General features: G+C 37.8%; 1 protein-coding gene across 1 annotated transcript in view; it reads left to right on the forward strand.

Moving 5' to 3' along the window:
• Positions 1 to 25,493, forward strand: part of NCOA2 (nuclear receptor coactivator 2) — a 177,729-nt gene that overhangs the window by 119,612 nt on the left and 32,624 nt on the right. The window contains exons 6-12 of the mRNA XM_018079524.2: positions 4,259 to 4,362; positions 9,130 to 9,307; positions 10,711 to 10,896; positions 11,736 to 11,837; positions 11,934 to 12,074; positions 15,180 to 15,327; positions 17,402 to 18,671. Coding sequence (XP_017935013.1) covers positions 4,259 to 4,362; positions 9,130 to 9,307; positions 10,711 to 10,896; positions 11,736 to 11,837; positions 11,934 to 12,074; positions 15,180 to 15,327; positions 17,402 to 18,671 — 2,129 coding nt within the window. The remainder of the gene's footprint in view (positions 1 to 4,258; positions 4,363 to 9,129; positions 9,308 to 10,710; positions 10,897 to 11,735; positions 11,838 to 11,933; positions 12,075 to 15,179; positions 15,328 to 17,401; positions 18,672 to 25,493) is intronic.

The following is a 25,493-nucleotide window of genomic DNA, read 5'->3' on the forward strand; positions in this document are numbered from 1 at the left end:
AGGCTTCCTAAGTTAAAATGTAGCAGGAGACTTCCAGCTATTGCTTTTGGCTTCTCTTTCTCTGACTTACAAATTTCTGTTAAACTAATGTGATTTTGCAAAGGTTTGCTTTCAGAATCTGGAATGAGCTTCAAATAAAGCTTGAGGCTTTCCCACTCATAAATTTGTCAGAAAATACTTTTGAGGGCTTTTTTCCTTCTTTATTCTGCATGCTAAATGTAGAAAAGTAAATACAGTTAATGATCACTAAGAACATGCCCAATTGAAAATATTCATAGGTATTTTAGTATATTACTGCTTATGCAATTGTAAACATACCCACAGTTTAAAGTCGAAATTACACTCATCACTAAAACACTACATAATTGGATGTATATATTCTTTATAGTATCTCTCTCAGGGGTACTTCTATTTTATTTAAATTTTTCTCTCTCTGTAGGCTAATCTCTTAATTGAGCAGAGATAATAATAATTTCATGTGCATGAAGTTTATTCCACTGTAATTTAGATGAAATATGCTTGATCCCTGGTAGCCATATGCATAAGGATGGGACCAGTTTCTAATTTAACGCTCCTTCTCCAGTGGAGAATTGATGAAGCCGTGGGAAGCCCCTTTCCACCCGGCTCACTTCCTCCACCAACACAAGGCTATATTTCTCTTTCCACACTAGATCTGGGCTCTGCTTTGGCCACTGTGCCCGTAGCATGCCTGGTAACACTTTGCTGACATTTGAACAGGGACGTCGCTGTTCCAGGAGGCAGCACTGCTGGAAGGTGTGAGATCAGGGAACCGGCTCCCGCCCTCCATGTGAGTGGCTGCAGTGGAAAAATCTAGCAGCTGTGGTTAATCACAGGGCAATACCTGCAATTCCCATGGGGCTGGAAAAAAGGCTTCTGAGAGGCTTTGTGAGGTTGGGCCTCTGCAGATATTTTCCTAACCCCTAACTTTCAAAAATCATTAATCTAGTGTGGAAATTATAAAATTTTTGGTTTGTTTGCCGGGCCCCCAGTGAACCTAGAAAAGATAGGAGAAGTAAAAAAGGAAAAGTAAACTTTACATTTTTTTGCACCATTACTTAGCACCATAAGTTGGAACTGTTAAGAAAAATGAAAAATACTGACTTGTGATAATTCATGAGTGTTGCCAGCATTCAAAATTTGTGTATCAGTCACTGTTTTTTCCAACCTTCCTGCAACAAATTTTCATTGTTAATTGGCCCCATGTGCTGTATTGCTGAAGGAAAGATTTGCTTTTCAAGACATTCCCCATGACTGACTGTCAGGACAACACTGCTGACAGGATTTGGACTTACTTTTCCTGTATATGCTGATAGAGTTTTCATGAGGGCTTTGTAGTTTAGTCAAAAATGGACAATTCATTGCACAGTTGAACATTATCAGTAGCTGCAGTTTATAACAATGACCTAAGTTACAGCTGGTCCTACTCAGAGGCTGTCTGAGGCCATGGTTTCCTACACTTAAATAAGTGTGGCTTATGTGTAACCTCTTCTAAGCTCTCCAGTTGCTTGAATTCTTACACAATTAAGTTACAGATCCAATTATGAAGTCCATAATTTTGGAGCACTTGTGATTTATAATGCTTTTCAGAATGCCTCGCCAAATGTCATCAGTAATGTAGTGTACATTGTCAGTGTCTTGGGGAGAGGTGGACAGGTAACATTTGTGTCTAAATAGCATTTTCATATTTTCTCCGTTCATTACACTTTTTCCTTGAGCAAGCACTTTGTTTATTGAGCCCTCTGAGGAAAACAGCGTCAAAGGGAAAAGAAAATGGAGAGGTTAATGTGAGGGACAACTAGGGATAAAACAGGCAGTTAGGATTGAAAGAGTCAAAGTGGAGAAATGGGGAAGCAGAGAGGAAAGCGGCCACTCAGGAACTGGATGTGAGGTTTAAGAGATCCTTGATGTGACCTGGTATTTCAGATTTTGTGTTGACTACTATTATAGTAATTAGAAACATTCTCTTTTTCGTTTGTATAAAACCTCACCAGCGTGCATAAAAGACAACAATTGCTTTTATAGATGAAATTGGTGGTTTGTATGAACTCCATGGTTGTAAGAGTGAAAAAGAATCACAGCAAATATTTTGTATTATGTGAAAAACAATCGGTAAAAGTAGTCTCTGTAAACTGGTGCCAGTTACCTGCTGGAAGCAGCATGTAATTAATGTGCTTGCACACCATTACTGGACCATCTCTGCAGCCCCTCCATTTCTGGTACATAGAGAATAATTCCATGTCCTCCCATAGACAATATGATCTCAATGGCTGAAGCAGCGTGAGGGGATGAGAGCAGGAAACTGCTATCCCTATCCATTATAACATTTTATAGTGTGAAACTAGAGATCACTTTATGCTACCAGGAACAGATGGGAAACAGATATCATCACTGACTTTATTAAAAGCTCAGCTCTATTTTTAGAATTCTTTTAGAATTTTTAGAACATGTTTTCAGTTTTGTATCATCATATGGTGCCAACTCTGCTGTATTGTAGTATGGGAAGGATCGTTCAATTGTTTTTCCGTTACATCTAATTTCTACTTTTTGCCAAAAGAAGAAAGGTAAGGAAAAAAAAATATTTATAAAATCTCAGCGTAGTCCCTAGTCTAAACCAAAAATACTAATTTTGTATCCTGATGAATTTAAGTTGTAGAGGAAATGTTAATAGTTATTTCTACTGTGTTTATTTCTATCAGATTATAGAGCTAATAAGAGTGATTTAAAATTAGACCATTAGTTGCAACAATCTATCTTCAGAGCAATTTTGTTTCATCATTATTCACAATGGTGTTATACAGTATAAGAACATATCCTAAGAAGACAACTAAAATTTTCATGAATCTTTTCATGAAAGCAAGAAACTGTAGAATTCTAGGATGAGACAGCCCGAGTGACCAAAGCCTTATTGCCAATGGGTGATCACTGATAGGAGAACACCCGGGGGTCCTCAGAAGCAATTTCTTTACTGTATGTCTAAGCAGCATATATTCACACTGACTGTATAACCTTTGCCAAGGAAAGTTCAGAGGAACTTTGTCTGCAGTATTGCAGATCTACAGATAGCAGAAAATAGTGTACATTTGGATACATTTCGATTTCTATGACTGATGCTTTAATTTTCACTAGAGATGATTTTCCAGAGGCCCTTTGTACCATCAATACATTGTACTTTCAGTAATTCCTAAATTAATCTTCTGGTTTATTGTTGTGGAAGGCATAATTTCTTGTTCTTGTAACTTCAGTGTGCTTGAAATAATCTAAAAATCGTACTAAAAATAAGAAATCCTTAACTATTTTTAATATTCTAGTTTGCGGGGTGGCATTACTTTTACATAGCTGCTGCTTGAAAAATAATAAAAGAATGTTTTGAATGTAGAACTAGCAACAAAAAGTTACTAATTTCAATTTGCTATGTACAGTATGTAATACTAGAATAGGTATTTTGTATAGCATTTTTATTACTTCTGTTACTTCACCCTTAAACACCAGAATCATTCTTGGAGTAGAAAAATTAATACAGTCCATTACTTGATATGAACTATAAACCCACTAGATTTGAAAGTTCTGTGAGCATCCCGTACATTTGGAGTTGGGTGTGATCTGTGATGCTGTATATAACACATTGTAATGTCTGGCATTATGTTCCAGAAACCTTAAATCATTATTTTCTTGCCTGTAATTTTCAAATACAGCACTTGAAATTGCATGTAGTTCTAATAACATATTGGCAAATAAGGTGGTATGAAAATTGTGTGATAGTAAGAATGTGGGTGGAGGCATGGGAACAGAACCGAGATGGCTGTTTCTCAGTACTGAGACAGTAGATTGCGGACTTCTGTTTTTCCTTCCAAATATAGCTATTGTGGAAAAGTTGTGCAGCTGTAAGCTTTGCATGCTGTTTTAGATCAGTCTTTTAATACACCTTGATCCTGGCTTTTGCTCACTGCATCTTCATGTAAGGCCCTTGTCTTTGCCCAGTGTTAGGTTTTGTAGTTCAGTAAAATGTCTAGCAGAGAAACAGCAGAAATTATTTCAATTGTGTCATAAAACCTGAAAACTGAGAAGCAAATAGGCTGGTTATGTTTCCGTTGAATCATTATGGAAGACTGTTTAATCTCATTTTCAGAACTGTTGCACTGTAACTGTTTCATAGCTGTTCTCAATTCTCTGCGGGCTCTTGGTGTATCTCTGAGGGATCACTGCTCTGTCATTTAAGACATAGTTTTCTTTATTGCAGAAAAAGCAGCAGCAGCTAATGAAGATGAAGTGCAAAAAGCAGATGTATCATCTACGGGTCAGAGTGTCATCGACAAGGATGCACTTGGACCAATGATGCTTGAGGTAAGGAGCACAAAATTCCTTTATTTAAGGTAGTTTTGCTCCTCCTAGGATGAATTAAATTAAAAGGTGTAGTCAGAGGTCGCCATAAAGGAAAAGTCAAGAGAGACAAGCCATCTTGGCTACTTGGGATTGTCATTTAAGAGCAAACAGCCAATTTCAATTGGATTCAGAGATGAAACTCTCTTTAATTTGGGGTAGGAAGAGGCAGAAAAAGAGAGTTCTGTTTCTTTGGAATACAGACAACTTGAGGGGCTTCAGCTGGTAGCAAATCTTGGGTGTCTGCATGTTTTATTTGTTCTAAACCACAACAACTGTGGAAGACCTGTTCCACCTAAACTTTAACTTATATATACAGTGATATACAAGTGAATAATGCTTCCTCTGGAATTGCATGTTATTGCTATACTGTTTTAATATTTTGGCATTTCAACACTTACAGCAGGACACTCCCCTCTAGAATATAAAAGTAATCTAGAGAGCTTTTCAGAATGTGCATTTCAGTTTATTCAGTTAAGATTTCTGTTTGATTTTAGCTTTTATTTTGATACTCCAAAAGGCTGTGTGGGTAAAACCTAGCTTCCAAATGTATTAATAGTAATGTTGGGTAGGGATGTTGTCTGGGATCCTAATGTCATATGCTACTGTCCTTTGGCACTACTGCTTTATCTGCTTAAGCTCACTTGCAAACTGTTTATTCCTGTTCTGGCTGTGGACTTTATCTGTAAGGAAGAATAAATGTTACTTTAGATAACATAAAACACAAACTCTGAATCAGGCTAAAGGAACCAGCTTTGGCAAAAGCATAATTATTGATCATTTCTAAATGCACTTATAACAACTTTAACTATTTGCGAACAATTTGCCAATTTGCCAGTTATTTTTCATAATTTGTTAAATGAACACATCATTTTCTCTACTGCATATGAAATAAGGGCTCCAAATACAGAGTACTAAACATAAGAAAGATTAGACAGGTTGGAGCAAAAACATTGTTCTTTGAGAAGTAGGGCTAACAAATTAATTATTTATTATGCATACTCACTGAATTGAATGTTGTTGGTTTTGCTATCAAACAAGGTTAAACATTCATCTCTTACATTGCTATGCTAAAATTTATCTGTAAATTTTCTATTAATTTAATTGTAATGACCTGTTTTAATCACAGGTAAAATAAGGCAGTATTTCTCCTGGCTTATCTTTCATGATTGGCTATTGCAGCAAACATGACATGTAAAATCACCTGTCTGTTCCATTATTCCATTTAATTTAGTTTTTCTTTGCATTGAAACCATTGCATATTAACAATGAAAGATTGTGGAACTCAATTAATGAACCATGGTCCTTTTGCACCAAGAAACAAAAAGGACTGGAAGTTGTTACATGTTTGCTGTGAAAAGACTACAGATACTTTCTTTGTGTCTTTATCGCCTTAAGGAAATGCAATTAAGTTATTTCATCTTTACAAAACCCCTTTATACAACCTCCTCAAAAAACCTACTCTTTTTCATTGCCAAATAAAAATAGCAATGCTGATGAACAGTTTATTAGTTGATTTGGTTTAGAAATTTGGTCTGTTTTTATTAAAAAATAAAACCGAAGAATCCTCAAAATAGCGAGTGTTTCCAGCTGAAGAAAATGAGTAAAATTCATCAAGCAGCTCCCTCAGAGGAATATTTTAACATATCTCTTGGTTCAAGCATAAAGTAGGTAGCATGAAAGTGTGGGAAAATAGCCAAGAGAGAACTGACAACATCTCAAAGAATACAAATGTATTTTCCATTTCAGTATATCATCTAAAATAATATCTGTTTTCTTGGTTTCTCTTCCATCATGTTACCCATTATTTGTTAACCCTTTGTCCCAGTAGCTCTGAAGAAAAGTTATTGATTGTGGTGGCTCACATCTGGACACAGAATTAAGAAATTATTACAAAAGCGAAAGCTTCTAGAATATTTAAGTAACTTGGTGCACTTGCTGAAAAGCCTGCTGCTGCTTACCTGCAAGATTATTTTATTAATAGAATAGAAAGAAATGAGAGACTGAAATATAAAGCCCTTTGTTATTCTAGGCCCAAAAGACCACTTCTGTGGTCAGCCCAAGAAGCAGCTGTGAGGAAACAGCACAGAGCACTTCTTTCGCAAAGAAGTTGCCACACTAGGAAACAGTAGAGAAAACTGAAAATTAATGTGGGATGCCAGTAACTCTCAAAATTTCTTGCTTGCCATCTTCGCCTTTGAAAATTTTCTCCTTAGGACTGCAGTAAACATCTGTGATGGCTTTGGTTTTCCAATCCCTTTGAATTGATGTATGGACAGCTAGCAAGTAGAATGGTTTAGCCAAACCCAGACCCTTCTGCCAGCTCTAAACACCATGTGGTTCCATGGTGAGCCAGTTCAGGGGACTGATGTGGCTAGCATCTTTTTTTTTCTTCAATTAGTTTTCAGCCAACTCAGTTCTTTGATCCAGCTTTTCATATCCTCACACAGTACAGGGTGCTGTCACGATGTGGAAAGGACTAAATCAAAGAGGTTATGCTTACACTGGTTTCAAATGGTGGTGAAATGCGGTCCAAGATCCTAATCCATAGCAGAGGTGCTAATAGAAAATTATATTAGAGCCTCAATTTATTAATAATTTGTAAATCATTGCTAGTTAAACTAAATAGTATTCGGCAGGAAAATGTAATGAATGTTAAGAAAGCACGTAGAAAGGAGGGAACTCTCCAAAGAAAGTAAATTAACAGGAGAAACCAAGAATTAACAGAAACAAGAAGGCAATGATAAAAAAGAAAAGTCAGAGATTAGAATTTATGACAACAGGAGGAAAAAAGACTTGGTTTATCTTAATTTAGAGGCAGTCAGGAAAAGTATACACTTGCGCATTTATTTGTGAGTTTTATTATATTGTAATATAAAATAGAATGAAGAAGGTGTGTGTCAACCATTGCCTCAGCTACTCTGCTTGAGCATTGTGCTTTAACTATCCCTCCACTGGAGCAGAATGATTATCTAACTTAGTTTGGGAAGAACCTCTGAAACTTGTGTATTCCAACCTCCCAGTACAAGCTGGTCCAAGTACAGCAGGTGGCCCAGATCCAAGTCCAGCCAAGGTTTGAATAGCTCTGGAGAGGGTAGTTTCACAGCCTCTTCCCATATCTGACTACCTTCATAGTGAATTTTTTTTTCCTTGTATCTCCATGAAGTTTCCTGTCTTCCAACGCATGTCTGTTGTGTCTCATCCTTCCCTTGTGAACCTCTGACTAGAGCCTGGCTCTGTCTTCTCTTTAACCTTGTGCTAGATGGCTGAAGACAGAAGTAAATTCCATCCTAAACCTTCTCTTTTACTGTCTGGATTTGCTAATTGTTCAGTAGTGTACAATATTTTTAACATCTCTGTAATCAGAGGACTTGAGAACTGCCTGCTAAGACCAACACACAAGTTGTACAGTGTACAAATGTGGCCGTATCAAAAATGCCACATGCTTGCTATGACAGCTCCTGCTTGTTAAACTGTTTTGCAGTGAGCTGTGTTCAGGTTTAGTATGGATCCACTTGGTTTTGACCCATAATGAATCATGGGTTGCATGCTTTTCTGATTTCTTTCTGTCTCTGGAGATACAATAACTCACAACTCTTCTAGTGATTTCCTGCCAATCCTTAGAGAGGTGAATAAATCAGGCAAAGCTGAAGAAGTCTGTGTAGGTTGTTAGTGGCATGCTTTGGTACTTTAAGTTTAAATATGTCCCCCTTTATCTGCTCTTATGAGATAAAGTTAGATGAATGTATTCTGACATTTCTACCATCTGCAATCATCCTTGCATCTTAAGAAAAATAAAGTTTGCATGAGAATTTCTTACCAATACTCAAATTTTTACTTTGTCCTCATTGGGTAGAAGTGATGTAGTATTTGGCTTAGGCTTCAGATAACATAGGGGAGATATCTTGGAAAGAATGCTGCAGCGAGGTTGTCACTGTCACAAGAGATAAGGGGGGAGACTATTCAGCAGAAAATACTAATGTAGACACTTCCTCACAGAAACTTTAAATCCTTTGGAAAACCGTGAAGCTGAGCTGAAGAGGTGAAAGTCTGGTTCCTGTTCTCTGGATCATGTGTGGACTGAATTAAGTTGGTGTCAAATTAAAAAAAAATGAAAGCACTCCTGGCAGTAGAGACTAAAGCTCTCCCATCCTCACTGCTCACTGCCTGCTCTCAGCTCCCTTTGCCCTTCTCTGCTGTTAATCTCTCGCATTCCTGGCTGCATGAAGATCCACTGCTGGGGATGGGAAGAGAGTCTTTCTCTTTCTGCTTATGTTTTCCTTGCCTTGTGACAGCATGTCCTGTGGTGTTTTCCTGGGATCAGTTTTCCTGTATTGCATAGAGGAGTGAACAGGCTGTGGGTTTAGCAGAACCATCTTCTGGTCCAGCTTTCTTACTTCATACGCAGGCAGATAAATAGCAACCTCTTCTATTATTTATGTTTGTTTGTTTGGGGTGGGAGATTTGGTTTTTTTCCATGGGTGGATTTCATTATTTTGCAAAGTGTGTACCCTTCTGTGCTTTTACACTAGTTTGATATAAGTAAGATTAGATGCTCAATCTGAAATGTGTCCATTGCTATTACAGACAATAATATAAGAACTGGGGTTGATGTGGAAAGATTCTGCTGTGTCTTCCGGGTGGAGTATTTATTTTCTGGGCATCTTGTTAATCTGATTGTTTGGTATTGTGTTTCTCTCTCTCTACTTTTCTTTTTTTCCCCCCCTATAGGCCCTAGATGGGTTCTTCTTCGTAGTGAACCCAGAAGGTAATGTCGTGTTTGTTTCTGAGAATGTGACACAGTACCTGAGGTACAACCAAGAAGAGCTGATGAACACAAGCATATATAGCATCCTGCATGTAGGGGACCACAATGAATTTGTCAAAATCCTGCTGCCAAAATCTTTAGGTATATAACTTTTCCTCATATCATATCATTACTTATTTAACTTTGATTTTATAAGTCAATGTTTCAGTAACTGAAGTTAATGTCCTTCTATTACTTACAGTTTCATCATATACACTATATATTTTTAATGTATATATAGACTATGAATTATTAATATTATTCTCAAAAGCATCCTCCACTCTTTTCAAATTTTTCTTTGTTAAAATTGCTCTTAGTAACTCATGTTAGCTGATACTTTTTAATGGATCTCCAGGGTGAATCACTAAAAGACAGCATTAGCTATGTGAACTCCCTGTTAGTTCTCTGTCTAGGCTGGTTTTTCCAAGAATGGCCCAGGAAAGGGGGAATATAAAAGAAAAACCGGCAACCTCCTTATACTAGGATTTTTATTTCAGTGTTTTTATTCTTAACAGTATTTATGTTTATCTTTCAAAACCTGTTTTTGTTAGTTGCAGCCATTTTTTGATTCATATTGATATTAGTTTTAATGTGATTGTATTTCAGAGGAGGTGAAAAGGAGAAAGTCAATACCGGGTGCCTCACTTACCTACAGCAGTTTTTAAAGTATTACGCAATTCGCTGTAGCATTTTATTAGTGTACTTATATACCCTGAAGAAGCAAAAATGTAAATGGCTAAACTCAATATATTACTGCCTTTATTGCATTTTATGACTCAAGAGGGCAAGGGAAGAGTATTTTAAATATGACCCTGCTATTTCCTTATGTCGTGCTACATTAATTCGTTCCAACTAATGTCCAGTACCTATATTTGTGCATCTAAGGATTTTATTTCTTTTTTTACTTGCCTTAAGCACTGTGTTAGGCCTTTATTTTATCCATCACTCCACCCAGGTTGTTCTCATCCCTCCAGTCTTTCCCATTGTAGCAGAGACTGTGTGTTTCAGTATATTCCCTATTGTATTGCTTCCTGTTTTTATAAATACATATTAGTTCCTTTTCTTTCCCTTTCTAATCTGGACACAGATTTTTGTACAGTGCAGACATCTCTTTTGTATTAATAACTTCTAAGTTCACTGGAAAGATCCTACATACTGCCTTATTTTTTCCAGACTTACAAATTAACTTGATCTATACAGTACTGTATAACTTTTACATGCACCGATATTTGGACTTTTATCCTGCTTTTCTACTGTGTCATTTTAAGTCATTTGAAAAAAGCATGATAGCTGAACAAATTAGCAGGGCTCTTAAAATCTGATAATTTTGTAAATCACTTTGTTATGTGCTGGTTTGGGCTTTAATATTAAAATTAGATTGTTGTTGTTAAATGAGCTTGTTTCTCGACCAGTTTGCAAAGCACCTTGATTAATTTCCTGTGGATAAGCAGCAGAAATGCCTGCTACCAGGTTTGTCTCACTATGTGATCTTTGCTTTTGCTCAGTGAATGGGGGATCTTGGTCTGGTGACACTCCTAGGCGTAATAGCCATACCTTTACTTGTCGGATGCTGGTAAAACCTCTTGCTGATTCTGAAGAAGGCCATGATAACCAGGAAGCACATCAGAAATATGAAACTATGCAGTGCTTTGCTGTTTCTCAACCAAATTCCTTCAAGGAGGATGGTGAAGGTAATTACCACTTTAAATTTGTGTTATTGAATTTTTGGGGCAATTGATAAAGTGAACTCTAAGTCCTGAAAAAATGGAAAAATTGTATGTTTTTTTCCTTTTTCATTTAACTGTAGAAAGATACTTTCATCTTGGCTATGAGTGTATACACTTGCATGCACCTATTTGTTAAACCAGTATAGTTGAAATTGAGAGAAACTGTTTACCTGAAAGAGATATCCTAGTTTTATATTGCTTCAGTTGTAAGAAGAATTTAGCTGACTGGGAAGAAAGTTTTGAAGGGCAATTTTTTGAATTCTTAGAATTTGAAGACAATCGTGGTTTACCATTTCCTTTACCATTTACTACTTCAGCAGGTAAATTTCCTCAGATTGTTTTATAAGTATTCAGGTAAGTACAAATGGTTACTTTGAAGCTGCTTTCTCAGAGACAGCAAGCATTTGGGGCATGTTTAAGAAATGTGGCTTAGAAGGTTCGAAATGGTGAGTGTTGAAGAAATGTACTCTTTGTGCCTGCAGTGTGTTCTTGTTTGTTAATTATCTCCGGAACGGTTGAGCTACTACAGGTATATGCAAAACATGTGCCAGTACTTATCGGTTGGGCTGGAGTCCTTGATAATTTTTCTTCAAAAAGAGAAAACAAACCCACCTTTTTTGTTTTGTTCAATGTTGTAGGAAATAACGAAGATATAAACTCACTGAGTTTTGTATATCTTTTTATTGGTACAAGACCTATTTTTTGGTTCAAATGGATTTAAGGAACTTTTTAAAAATATTTCTGAAGTCTTTGTGTAAACAAAAGTCTTCCCCTTGTATAAAAAATAAACATTTTTCTTTCAGATTTGCAGTCTTGCTTGATTTGTGTTGCAAGAAGAGCGCCAATGAAGGAAAGACCGCTTCTTCATTCATCAGAGAGCTTTACTACACGCCAGGATCTACAAGGTATTGTGAAACACGAGTAGGAGTTTTTAATTTTAATTTCTTTTCCTCAATGGGGAAATTGCTGTAACAAGTGTTTTCTAATGTATCTAATACCAGGCAAAATAACTTCACTGGACACAAGTACCATGCGAGCAGCCATGAAACCTGGCTGGGAGGATTTGGTGAGAAGATGCATTCAGAGGTTCCATTTACAGCACGAGGGAGAAATATCTTTTGCCAAGAGGCATCACCAGGAAGGTTAGGTTTCATATTTTTAGCACTTTCTATATTTAAACTCTTTGTCATTTGTATCTCTTGGTTGTTGTTCTCTTTGTTATGTTTACATGGAACAATCAAGGACTAGTGACAGTCCCCTTCTCAAGCTGATTTACCTGACACACTGATGGCTCTCTGTACAGATGTTGCACCTTTCACCCTGTTTGCTTTAGCCTGCTTGTTATAACTGTGCCACCTTGGAATGTGCTTTAAAGCTTCAAAATGTCAGTTATTTTGGAATGAAAGACCCTTGCATGTTGCCCAGTGAAATATTCACTGCCCATCATTCTTCAGAACCTCAACTCACACATTGCAGATCATTGACCTATATTCCTTTTCTCTACAAAAATGGACATTTACCGCCACGTTTCCCTGTGAGAAACACTCAGTGTGAATTGCCAAAGCTGCAGCGCTTGTGCTGTTTGCAAACCTGCATTGTTGCACTGTATCTGGCTGATAAGTGTTATAGAATATAGCACAAGCACATCTACTTAGTCAAGACTATGGCAGGTAAGATGTAGGAGAATACTGCACTGTGAAAGGTTCCCCATGAGGTTTCTGTGGCAGTGACTGGATGGGGATTTTTGATAAAACCCTTATACTGCTAATTCTAGTTACAAAGATCCAAATTAGTAAAAACAAATGACCCTTTCTAGTCCATGGGAAAGTAATTTCAAAACCAGTGGGGAATAACTGGAACATTTCCAGTGCAGGAGCATCATTCTTTGGGTTCATGTTTGTAGAACAGGGTTTACAGCCAGCCTGTAACAAATAGTTACTATGGTCATTAAGCAGCAGGCATGCCGTCTTGGAACCAAATTGTAACTGAAATATCAAATTATTCCACCAAATACACACAAAAAAAGAGCTTTAGTCATGAGGCATTAGTTAAATAGTATTTAATATGTTCTGCTTTCATGAAACTTTAAGGTGGCGTTTTAGGAATGTGGAGGCACAGAAATACTGAGGTGTTTTAGATAACACTTTTTGGGGTATATACAGTAGAAGGGCTAAGAGTTCACAGCCTTATGCTGTGATTTCAGACAGAACTGAAGAGGGTAGTATGCAGTTAAAGTTACACCAGGGGTTTAGAGAGCAGTTTCAGGTAAGAACCCACCTGTGCCAAAGGTCATTTAGGAGTATCTGCTATGGCACTTGTTACTTTGGTCCTCTTCAAGTTGTTCCTGACCTAATTAGCAGCTCCTACACCTAGTGCCAAGGTTTGAATGAGTCCTCTCTAAGCTATCTGTGAAGTGATGAAAATATATGTGCTTTGGAGTTTACACTGTATCATTTTGCAGGAGAGGTTTAGGGTCGTGGTATAAGCTGTACAATTAGTCTAAATGAGAAGGCTCTTCTCTTGTGGAACTGAAGAGAGTGAGTGACAAGAGGGGGAGGAAAAACCTCTGGAATTGCTTTATTGCAAAGGATACAGCACTGGGGAGGACTAATGGCTGAAATGTTTCCCTCCCCTGCCCTGCAGTGCAGAGAAGAAAAACAAGGCATATCTTGGGCCATAGCATCTTTGTGCTTGACTGAGAAACTCTTTGCATTTTTTAAGTCATTATAGTTTGATAATAGAAGCAGAGAAAGTAATGGTCTCCTACAAGTAATCCGGTGTTACAACGTGAAAAAAAATGCAGAATTAGCTTGATAAACAATAAAAAAACATGCTTTGAAATTAAATGTCAGTATAAAATGCAGAATATATGGTAAGTTTTTATTGGCCACAGTCAGAAAAACAGCATTTCCTCAAGAGGAATACGGAAACATTCTTGTTTGCTTAAAGAATTGGTTTGGAAAATGATTTAAGTAGAGATTTCACTTGTATCCTGTTGGCATTGAGTACTGGAATTTCCTGATGTGGTATATGCTAAAGTTAAGAGCTTTGGACCTTCTGGTGCCCAAAGGTTAAACTGAAACAATGACATACCTAACAGTGAAATTTTGCTTTGTATTGTTTCACAGTTGTAGGTTTTTGTTTTTCTTTACATTTTTACTCTGAAAGAAACCCTTCTGGTTGTTTAAATTGTGCTTCCTGTTTTCTCAGTGCCTAAATAATACTTTGAAATCTTGCAGAACAATATATAACAGTGGGGGACAGGGAAGGAAAGCAATCATACCCAGTCTTGCAAGGCTGAAAATGTGGTAGCTCTGTAGATGAGACAAATAAACGCCACCCTTGGAAAACCATGTAATTTCACTACAACAGGAAATACTGAAAGACAAGCAATGAAATGAAGATCAGATTATACTGTTAATTAAAAAAAAAATAAATTAAAAAAACCCACAGAAAATGTATATGTATGAAAAAAATAGGAAATTAAAAGTATTTGTAGAGGTTGAATTTCTTGAAGTTCAGATTTATACTGAAAACTTAAAGAGCTGCAGAATATGTACAGTGAAGTAAACACCAAACTTGAAATGCAGTCAACAGTGGGAAAGGGTAACACAGCCCAAATTTTGGCTTAGGTAATTGTATTTGTCATTTTTTTGAGTTGTATGTCTTTGTTATTTGTTCTTTAGAAAGTAAAACTTTCTCATTTTAGTTGTTCTTATTTCCAGTTGTTCCCATGTAAGAGATTGATGTACTTTTTTAAATTAAAGATGTATTAAAAGTAACTGTTACAAGACAGTTTAAGCAGGCAATATGGAGGAAAAGATACAGGCTGTTGGAAACATGATCTAAAAACTAAAGACATTTATATTAATCATCACGGTATAGATGATGCAGATGAAAAAAAGTATGAGGAACCAAAGGAATTAGACACATATTTGATGAAGAGTGAAATGGATATCAAGAACTTCCTGTTTACTCCTGAAATACACTGTATTTCATAGTAACTTCCTGTTATTGCTGTCACTCCATATAGATTTTCTTTTAATGACCCTACAGTATGTGGGATCCTTTATTTTATGTGCGTTGCAACTATTTATTTTCAAAAGTGGGGGGTTTTCTCCTTATTTAAGTAGCACAGTATCTATGATATCAGTGCTGATGGATTTAGAACATCAGATGCTGAGCAGCTAAGCTACCTGTACTACAGTTTCTCATTAATTTAATTCTGTTGTTTTGCTTGCTTGCAGTGCTGAGGCAGGGACTAGCTTTTAGTCCTGTTTATCGGTTTTCCTTGTCGGATGGCACTATCGCTTCTGCCCAAACGAAGAGCAAGCTCATCCGTTCTCAGACGACTAATGAACCTCAGCTTGTAGTCTCCTTTCATATGCTTCACAGGTAATCCTGGCCACTTTGCTGCATCCACACTCTGCAAAGAGACATGGAAAGTACGAGGTTGCGTAAGATTTTGAAATCAATGCTTGCAACAGGAAAAAGCTGTAAGATTATTTCAGGATTTAAAAATGGCATGCTAGATTTTCACATTAAGATCTTCCATTAAACATACATAAATTCCTTTAATGTCGCGTTCTTAATTTCAGTAGTTTAATTTCCTGTATTTTGCATAATAGACACAAGAAACTTTCCAAATATAATTAAATCTAGAAAACTTTGAAGGATTAAATTTCTGTAGTTCACAGTCTGTCATACCTTGGTGCTGGGTCTTCTTGAAAGTACATGTTATAATTACTAGGACCTTGATTCTCTTCATTCCTTGTCTTTTCTGGTGCTTGGAGCAGTGACTTTCACATGTCCAATCCTGAGAAATGCCACCACTATTAGTTTTGGGTTTTTTTAAAAAACACAGTCAATAATATGTTAAAGTCAAGGATGAGTATCAGAACTTCAACATACAGTTTTTATTAAGTCACTGTGTGTCCTATTTGTGTTAGATGTGTTGGCTGATTATAATTACAATGCTGTTTTCCTTGAATCCTCAGAACCTTTTTTTTTTCTGAGAAGAATAAAACAGTGCTTTTACAGAAATTGTAGATTTAAAAATTGACATGACCAAAAGCTGTCTGAAATTTTTTTTTCTTTGGATTTCTGAATGTACCTAGTATTTCATGAAGTGCTAAATTTTAAATTTAAGGAAGGACCATTAAGTTAAAAATGGCACTTGCATATATTCTTGCCTCTTTTTTTTTTTAGCAGAATGCTGGTACTATTGTATTTGTAATAAGGTTTTAAAAATCCACCTCTCTTTTTATAGTTCTTGTTGTTCACCTTTGCCTTTATATGTAAGGTAACAAATACAGAATAACAAGGGTCACTACTCTGTGTTCTTCAGTTTTTTCACTTCTCATGCTTTATCAAAATGTGAAGGTTTATCTGCACTTACTTAATCTGTGCAAGTAGGAGTGGTTTTCGTCTCATGGAAAATGCATATTAGGAATGTTCCCTGAGTATTTGTTTTTAGAAGTTCAGAGTTGATTTGACTTTTGTCAGAACCTCTTTTTTTTTCTTCCTTATCTACTTGACTCTCTCTCTTCTGTAGCTTTTAGTATTTGACAATGTGTTCTAATTTTTCTGAATTAGGTTTTAACACAGAAGTAAAAAGTATATTGCATCTTCCTATAAACTAATTAAAATCTACTGAGGAAAAGAGAAGTGACCTTCAGGTGCTCTCACAAGAGCTTTTTCTCGGGGGGGGGGAAGGTCTCTCTCTCCTCTGTTTCCTCTGTCTTACAGCCTGTGTCTCTAAAATATGAGTTTCAGCTCACGTGTATGTGGTTTGGGGTTTTTTTTCCTTCTTCCCTTTTCCTAAATGCCTGTGCAAGACTAGATTGCTAACAGACTGTTCTCATTCTAAAGCAGTATCCAGTAGTTCCCTTGGCTCACATGCTGTTTTGGAGCAGTATTGAAATACTCTGGCAGTGTAGAAATGTGACTTTTTCAACTTTCTTTTCACTATGAACTTGGTGGGCAAATAGCCCACTCCAGCCTTGTGGTGGGGCTATCTCACAGAAATTTAAAACTCTCCAGCAAACAGCTGTCCACAGCTGTCTTGTAAAACATGTATTTGTTGGGTCATATGTTTCAGATGAGATTTCTGTCAGTTCTAGAAGTTAGCTCTTGTCAAATTGTAGAGGAAAGATACGTTAAAGGGAGAGGGTTTGAAATTGTAACCTATCTGCATTTCTAATGACTGTCATTTAAATGAAGTATAATTTTGTTTTTCTTCTCTTCCACTGATTTGTTAATGAGGTTCTGAAAAAACATACTGTTAATGTTCTGCCATGTTGAGAGTTGCATATCACTTTTTTCAAATTGTTGATTTGGTTTTGACTGTAGGGGTTTGGTGTTATTTTAAAGCAAGGTTTGGGGTTTTGCTTCTTTTTCTGTAAAGTAATTGCAGCTTGGCCACTGTCATTTTAGCTAACAGGCTGTTTTTCTTCCCCTTGCCACACAGAGAGCAGAATGTCTGTGGAATGAATCAGGATTTGACTGGACAAGGAATGGGGAAGATATTGAACCCAATTAGTTCCAGCAGCCCTGCCCATCAGGCCATGTGCAGTGGGAACCCAGGTCAGGATATGACCATCAGTAGCAATATAAATTTTGCCATAAATGGCCCAAAGGAACAAATGGGCATGCCAGCAGGCAGGTTTGGTGGTTCAGGGGGAATGAACCATGTGTCAAGCATACAAGCATCCACTCCTCAGGGTAGTAACTATGCACTAAAAATGAATAGCCCCTCACAAAGCAGCCCTGGCATGAACCCAGGGCAGCCAAACTCTATGCTTTCCCCAAGGCATCGTGTGAGCCCTGGAGTGGCAGGAAGTCCTCGCATCCCACCCAGTCAGTTCTCCCCTGCAGGAAGCTTACATTCACCTGTGGGAGTCTGCAGCAGCACAGGAAATAGCCATAACTACACCAACAGTTCCCTGAACGCACTTCAGGCCCTCAGCGAGGGCCATGGCGTTTCTCTAGGATCGTCGTTGGCTTCACCTGACCTAAAAATGGGAAATTTACAAAATTCCCCTGTGAATATGAATCCTCCGCAGCTGAGCAAGATGGGAAGCCTGGACTCTAAAGACTGCTTTGGAATATACGGGGAGCAATCAGAAGGTACAACTGGACAAGCAGAGAGCAGCTGCCATTCAGGAGAACAGAAAGATAACAGCGATAGCAACATGCCACCGGTTGTCAGTGGCGAGAGACCTGATGGACAAAATAAACTGCACGACGGAAAAAGCCAGACAAAGCTCTTACAATTGCTGACCACCAAATCAGATCAGATGGAGCCTTCACCTTTGTCCAGTACCATGGGAGACATTAGCAAGGACTCCACGGGAGGGTTGCCTGGGTCTGGTTCAGCACATGGAACCTCGCTCAAGGAGAAGCATAAAATTTTGCACAGACTATTGCAGGACAGTAGTTCTCCTGTAGATTTGGCCAAGCTCACAGCAGAGGCCACAGGCAAAGAACTGAATCAGGAGTCCAGTAGCACAGCTCCTGGTTCAGAGGTGACTGTTAAACAGGAGCCAGCGAGTCCTAAGAAGAATAATAATGCACTACTTCGCTACTTGCTAGATAAAGATGATACTAAAGATATTGGTTTACCAGACATACCCCCAAAACTGGAGCGGTTGGACAGTAAGACAGACCCTTCCGGTAGCACAAAGTTAATAGCTATGAGGACGGAAAAAGAAGAGATAAGCTTTGAGCCTAATGAACAGGTAAGCTAATCTTTGCATTACATGTGAATGACATGTTCTAGACCTGCATTTCTACCAAATAACTTCTTCTAAGAGTAGTATCTTGGCACTTCAGGAAACTATTATCTGTCTTTTGAAATCCGGTCTGTACTCAGTTTTCCAATTGGTGTTACTAGGTTGTGATCATCACTCTGTCTAAAAGCACAGATTCTGCCTGGGAGGAGATGGATAACGCAGGCAACCTTTCCCAGATGGTAGTCAGGCAAAGAGAAAATACTCATGACTGTTGGTTAGTGCTCACTAATTGACAGCTTTTCCCACAGGCTGATGTTGAACTGCTCTGTGCTAAATAGGTCCTTGACCTGACCCAGCATAGCAGCTACACTCCTCCTGTGGAAAACAGGTTTGTGCTGAAGAATAGGACTCATACCAGCTTTGCATTACTGGTCTTTGTGCTACACTTGACCTGCAAATTAAAATCAGAGCAGATAGACTTCTGTGCCAGTTGGGAGGATTCGTTCTCTTTTTTCTTTTCCTTAAAAAGTCTTTATATTCAACCCAAGTTCCCGTGGAACTTCAGTACAGAGATCACGTCTCCCTGTGCAAGATTACCTGCATTTATTTTACTTTCAGAATTTCTTCACATTCTGTGCAAGATTACTTGTTGGTCTACTGCCCAACCTACTAATAAACTGTGTGTTGTTAGGACCTATGCTAAAAAGTGTTATTTCACTGGCTTTCATGCAGAATTCACTTTTAAAAAGCACCAGGTTCACATCACCCAGAATGCTCCAATTTTTAGAGCTTTGCAAGAAAAGGGACGCAGCAAAGGCAATTTGCTACTTCAGTATGTTTATTTTATTTATAAAACGGGTAATTACAATATCAATTTTAATATAAGGCATTTTCTGGGGAGGTTATAACTAGCTGGAGTTAATGATCCTTAGATTTGTCCTACACTATCAACTCTCACAGCTGGTCATTAATCCCCAGGCAGCCCTGTGCATGAAGCCTTAGTTTGTAAATCATGATCAGATCATACACTGTGCAAACGTTCATGGTTCTCATTCACAGCCATATCCTTCATTATTAAAATATTGGATTTAAAAATATTGCATATTTTTAATGTGCGGACTTTGTTTGTTTTTATGAATCTATTGTAATTATTTATTGTGTGTATATAAAGACATCGTTTTTTATATTTTCTATATTGTATTTTGAGGCTGAGGAGGGATAGACAACATGTTCTTAGCCCTAAGTCACAGCACTGGATTATTATTTTTTTACTTGCCCTTTTGGCAGTCTGTAACTAGTAGACAGTTCTTTCATCAGTGGTTATAACCACAAAACATAGAGACCAAACACACCACTACAGTGTGGATGCAGCATTGTTAAAATGTCAGTTATCCAGGCTATTCCTAAGGTTGCTTCTTCTGTTTCAACAGAATTTGACAACTATTGCCATTATGTAGGAGCAGTTGTGGTTTTTCAATCCTTCCCATGCTTTAGGGGAAACCAAGCCAAATTACACTGATTTCTGCAGGGATTTATCCTCAAACCTGGATGTTAGTTTAGTTTTGAAAGGAAACTGCTATTTTGTAGTGTCTGTAGAGGTGGGGCTTAGATTCTCTGTGAGAACTTACGCTTCATTAGGCTAGAAAAACACAGATATCAAGAAATTCACAACTAAACTGGCAAAAATTGACTATTTTAAAAGTATCTAATAGATTTCAATTTTTAGTTCAGATCCTTAACATTGACTAGATTAAAGGCAGAGATCTTCAGTCCTTCGTATTAGGTACTGGACCAGAATGTAGAATTTGGTAATTACCAAAAAATTTATGTCCGTCATCCACAGATCAAAATCATGGTCTTTAGATGGTTTATTAATAAGAATTAAATTTCTAAAAGAATATAAATATTCTCTTTTATGATCTCTGTGGAGTACACAGTGAACATCTTAGCTTGTGAACCCATTCTGAGAAAGCAAGTTTTGTCCCCTCTAGAAATTAGCTGTCTAGTCCAAGGTAGTCCTACGAGTTCCTTTTATCGTTGATGGAAAAATAGAGAGGTATTCCAGAATTTTTTTTATCTTATCCTAATGTGTGTCTAAAATAGAGAAGGTAAGCTGCCCCTCAGTGATACTGCCATTGACAAGTGGTAGCACAGATGAAGAGCTTAAACTAGCTGCCTTACTTTCTGGTGACTAAAGATATGAAGTTGTCTCACCCTAAATGTAAACATGTAACTAATTATAAGACCAACTTTACAGAAAGAGACTTCAGTGTCTACAAGCACTGCCAAGCAGTTGAAAATCAGGTTCTCCAGAGTTATGAACTTCATGAAGTGAATAGTCTATTCATTTTTTTATTTTTAGATTTTATGTTCCTGAGGTCAGGGAGCGATTTGAGGGGGTTGAAGTATGGACTACGAGTGTATTGCCTTTTCTTAAAATTTGAAGACAGAGTTTGTCTCCCAGGACAGGGGAACCAGAGGTACAGAAAAGGTCCAGGAGTTGGGTTTATTCAGAAAACCATGAAGCTGTGCAGGAATTGTGATAAAGTGGTAAGGGCTTCCTCAGCCCCAAGGTAGAGAGGAACCAGTCCCATCTCTGTGAGGGAAGACTGCTGGATAATGACAGAAGGACTTTTGTTGCTCCCATTGGTTGTAAACAGAGTTTTAAAACCTACTTAAAATGCAGTGAAACCTGGAGCTGAATAAACAGAAGTCCAGAGTGGAGCAGGAGAGGAAATGGTGGGGAATATAGAATAATGTAAGTGTTTAACTGTCTGAAGGCCAGGCCTTTAAACAAATAGCCACTTTACCCCAATTATGATATCACTGAAAATATTTAGCATCAAAAACTCTTCAGCTTTGGAAGATGGTCTCCTACAGGAAGTGGTCATTGCCTAAATTTAGATCAAAGCTGGAACTATTTAGTACAAGACCAGAACACAGATTCTTGTGCTAAATTCTTCCATCCTCCTGTATCCTTCCCCCTCCTTCTTCCTTCCATATGTAAAAATTAGCTATGTGCTTGTGTTACCTATTTTGCAGGTTTATTTAAAACTTCTCCTCCCTGAGGAATGTTGTATTTTTAAGTAATTAGTCATTGGGGTGTGCAGTTTCTTTGGAAACTGCAGTAGACCAGCAGTGGGGTGGCCTCTGCAAGGGAGATGGGTGTGTTGGGAGGCAGCAGAGCCATTGCGTTTTCTCCTTTTACTTTTGGTGTGACTTTCTGAGCAGGAAATGCTTTGAAGTGCACCACTACACTAAAAATAGCAGCCTTCTAGGTAGTGTGTTTAAACATACACTTCTGCAGGGAGCAGCAACTGACAGGAAGCCTTTCTCAAATGGCAGAGAATATTTCCAGCACTGTCGTACCTTTTTCCCTTCCTTGGTGGGATGATGGTTAACAAGCTTTATTAGGCTGATTGTTATTCAAGTTCCAGCAGCTGTAGGGAAGAGTATTAAGGAGAGACCTGCTGGGGACGTTCAGTGGAGTTTTTCCTACAGCACCAACTGTAGCAGTGCTGTTGCTGTTGAGCACAAGTGCTCATACCACTGTTAAAAACGGAAGAGTGTGTCCCTCAGCAGTAAGCCTGCCTTCTCCCACTCTCCCTGACAGCCCACTGGCTACTGTGTGGCTGCAAGATGGGACTTTACCCTGCACCTTCCCTATACACCACTGCTCGTGCTGTCCCTCGTGCTTCTGGCTGCAGCCAGCACATGCTGCTGCTGGCCAGGAGCAGCCCATGTAGTGGTCAGGAGATGGTCAAGTGTGGGAAGGACTGGCTGACAGCTTCGAGGGGAAGGAGGGTAGAAGTGTAAGGGGACATCAGAGAAACAGAATCTGATGAACAGCGTCAGATATTGCCTTGCTAAAGTAGCTTATTCTCTGAGAAATTACTTGGGGTAGTGTGGAATAAAATCCTAATCTTCACAAGTGTACTCTCCTCTTTTTTAACCAGTAGACAATACAGACAGCCTGTTTGACAGGGACTTCACAATGGAACAGTCTCCAGCAGTGCTGTTCCAGAAATTATCTTAAGCATATACATTTTTGTCCTAAAACTCAGAAACTGTTCTGGAGTTCCTCACATACTTTATCAACTCTGCTTTATGTGGAAACCATTATCTTCCCAAGGCTAGCATATTTTCTTTACGCATGCCACTCATCTTCCAAAAACCTATTTCTGGTTTAATAGTCCAAAATCCATTAAGTTGATGAGGAACATTGGTTTCTTCCTGAAATTCTATCAAAACCTTAGAATAGGGATTCCATTTTCTGAATGTCTTTCAATTAGATTTCTGTTTTCAAAAGTTAGTCATAGAGTAGCCTGATAATATAATAGGATTTCTAGCCAATTTTATCTTTATTGCAGTTACCACAGAGAAAAATACCATATTGATTTCACTTCTAATTTCCTTTTCCCTTCTTTTTATAATCCTTTAATTTATCAGTGGTTTGGATCAGGAATTTGGTTTTGTTTACCTCTTATGGTCAACTGCTCTGCCCATGGTTCAGAGGTAGCAGATGAGCTAACTTATGATTTATGTAAGGAAGGTATAGTTTGAAGTTGTGTCCCCACCAGAAGACATCCTGTTGTAAGTCTTTAGAATACAGGGTCTCACTGCAAACCAAGGGCATTGCCCATGGCAGGAAGGAGATTTCCAGAAAGTTGTGAATATTATCCAGTCCTTTACTATCCATGGAAGCTAGACTTTGACATAGCAACTTTTTGTAAACCAGACTTCCTGTTGAGGTGTAACTGCCTTTCAGTAGAGCTAAAAAAATTCTGTAAGCACTTAACTTTATATTTCTCTACATGACAGTATAAAATAAGTACTTTTTCAAATGCAAAAATATTTCTAGGAATAATTTGTCTTATGCTTCCTGGCATTTGGTGTCCAAGTTCTGTGGAGATTGTAGCAATTGCATTGCTTAGAGATATGAAAATTCATACACAAAAACTTTCTTGTGATGCTTAACACCTTATCAGCTTTTTTTCCCCCCCCCATTCATGACAAATAATTGTTTTGCAGGGAGGTTAGGGTGTGCCTTCTATTTTTATAAAGTTCAATTTAGACCATTAACAAAATAAATATAGAATATAAATAAAAGAAAAATCCCATGAAATAACCAAGTAAATATTTTAATGCTAGTTTCTGCAAATATGGTGCCCTTTGAGGGTGACTCTGGAAAGACTTAGGCTAACGTCGTAGCTTGGTCTTACTTCTAAACCTATCTTGGAACTTCTGTAGCAGTTGAGAACCCTCATCAAAAATAATATTGATTATGTTATGCAAAAGAAAAGGGGAAGGTTATGCATTTATGTTGTTGAAATACATCTGTTGTATTTGGCCTTTCTTTGCCACTTCCTGAAAGGAATTAAAAGCATCTTAGGGAGTGCTGTTTTCTGACACATTTGTATCAATATGTTCTTCCCTGGCATTGTTTTGGGTTTGGTTTAGGATTGTTATTATTTTAACACCTAATGTTTAAACAACAAATTGCAGTAGCCAGAATGTTAAAAGAGAGGACAACACAAAATCTCTCACAAAATCAACCAAAAAAACCCCCTTACAACATATAAAACTTCCCTTCACTATTGTCTCAGATATGTTTAATGAAGGCCATATGTCTTAATTCCCCCAAAGAGTACTGAATCATCCTTCTATAATTTATGATACTCAATATCAGTCTCTTCTACTGGCTCTTGCAGTCTTCTTGTACCAGATCTCCCATCACTCAAACTGCAGCTCCTATAAACATCACTCATGGCTGTCTCTTGGAGCCCTTTTTTGAATCTGCTTATCACCTGTCCGTGCCATGATTTAGGCTTCATAGAATCACACTTGATTCCTCCTGGCTCAGCCTTTTTAATCTATGTACTGTGTCCATCCAGCTGCTTGTAATTGCCTGGAAGGTAGTGGGATTTGTCAAAAACAGGTAATGTTGGACCAACCCTTTTTCCTTTGGCAGGAGGGTAGCGGGCTTGCTGACATAAGAGAAGCAGTGTGTGCCATGTGCCTGGGTTTGAGTAAGGCTCTTTGGCCCTTTTACTTCTAGCACTCTCATAAGCAGGTTACATATGCATGGTCAAGATGAATCTGCTGTGAGTGGGCAGGAAGCTGTTTGGAAATCCTTACACACACAGTAGTTATTGATGGATTCACTGTCAAAATGGAGATTCTGCAGAAGCTCGTGCAGCATCTAGAGCTTTTCAGTGTTTTAGTTATCCTAAATGACCTGATGGGAGAATAGAGCATATCCTTGGTAAAGATGCATGTGGTACTTGAATATCTGCAAGCATACTGGAGGACAGAATTCAAATTCAACTGCAACAAGGAGATATAGAGAAAATATGTTAGAATATTCAGGGTGAATAAATGCTATTTATTATCAATAGTCAAGGATAAGGTTACAGATATTTTTTTTAAAAGGAGGGGACAACTGCCTAGATAGGACTTTTTCAGAACTGTGTCTAGGAATCATGATGAGTTTGAGTCAGTAATGTCACTTAATTAAAAAAATTGCAGCTTTTCTGGAATATGCCATCAAAGCATACCATGTGTAGAGTAAATTTTCTGCTTTACTCAGCAGCTGTAAGGCTTCATTTTAAGTCCTGTTCCAGACATGGCTTCAGCCAAAGTGTGGATCAGCTGAAGGCAATCTGCAGGAGTAACAAGACTAATAAGCGATCTAGAAAACAGTTTATATGCTGAAGATTCACAAATTGAGGTTGTTTATTTATTTCAGCTTAAGACCAAAAGGGCATGCATTTTCAAATACAGAAAAATAAGAAAAAGAAAAAAAAGCACAATGTGTTTTCCAGATTC

This window comes from Manacus vitellinus, unplaced genomic scaffold (genome assembly GCF_001715985.3).
Source record: "Manacus vitellinus isolate BGI_N305 unplaced genomic scaffold, ASM171598v3 scaffold_1_pilon, whole genome shotgun sequence".
Taxonomy (NCBI): Eukaryota; Metazoa; Chordata; class Aves; order Passeriformes; family Pipridae; genus Manacus; species Manacus vitellinus.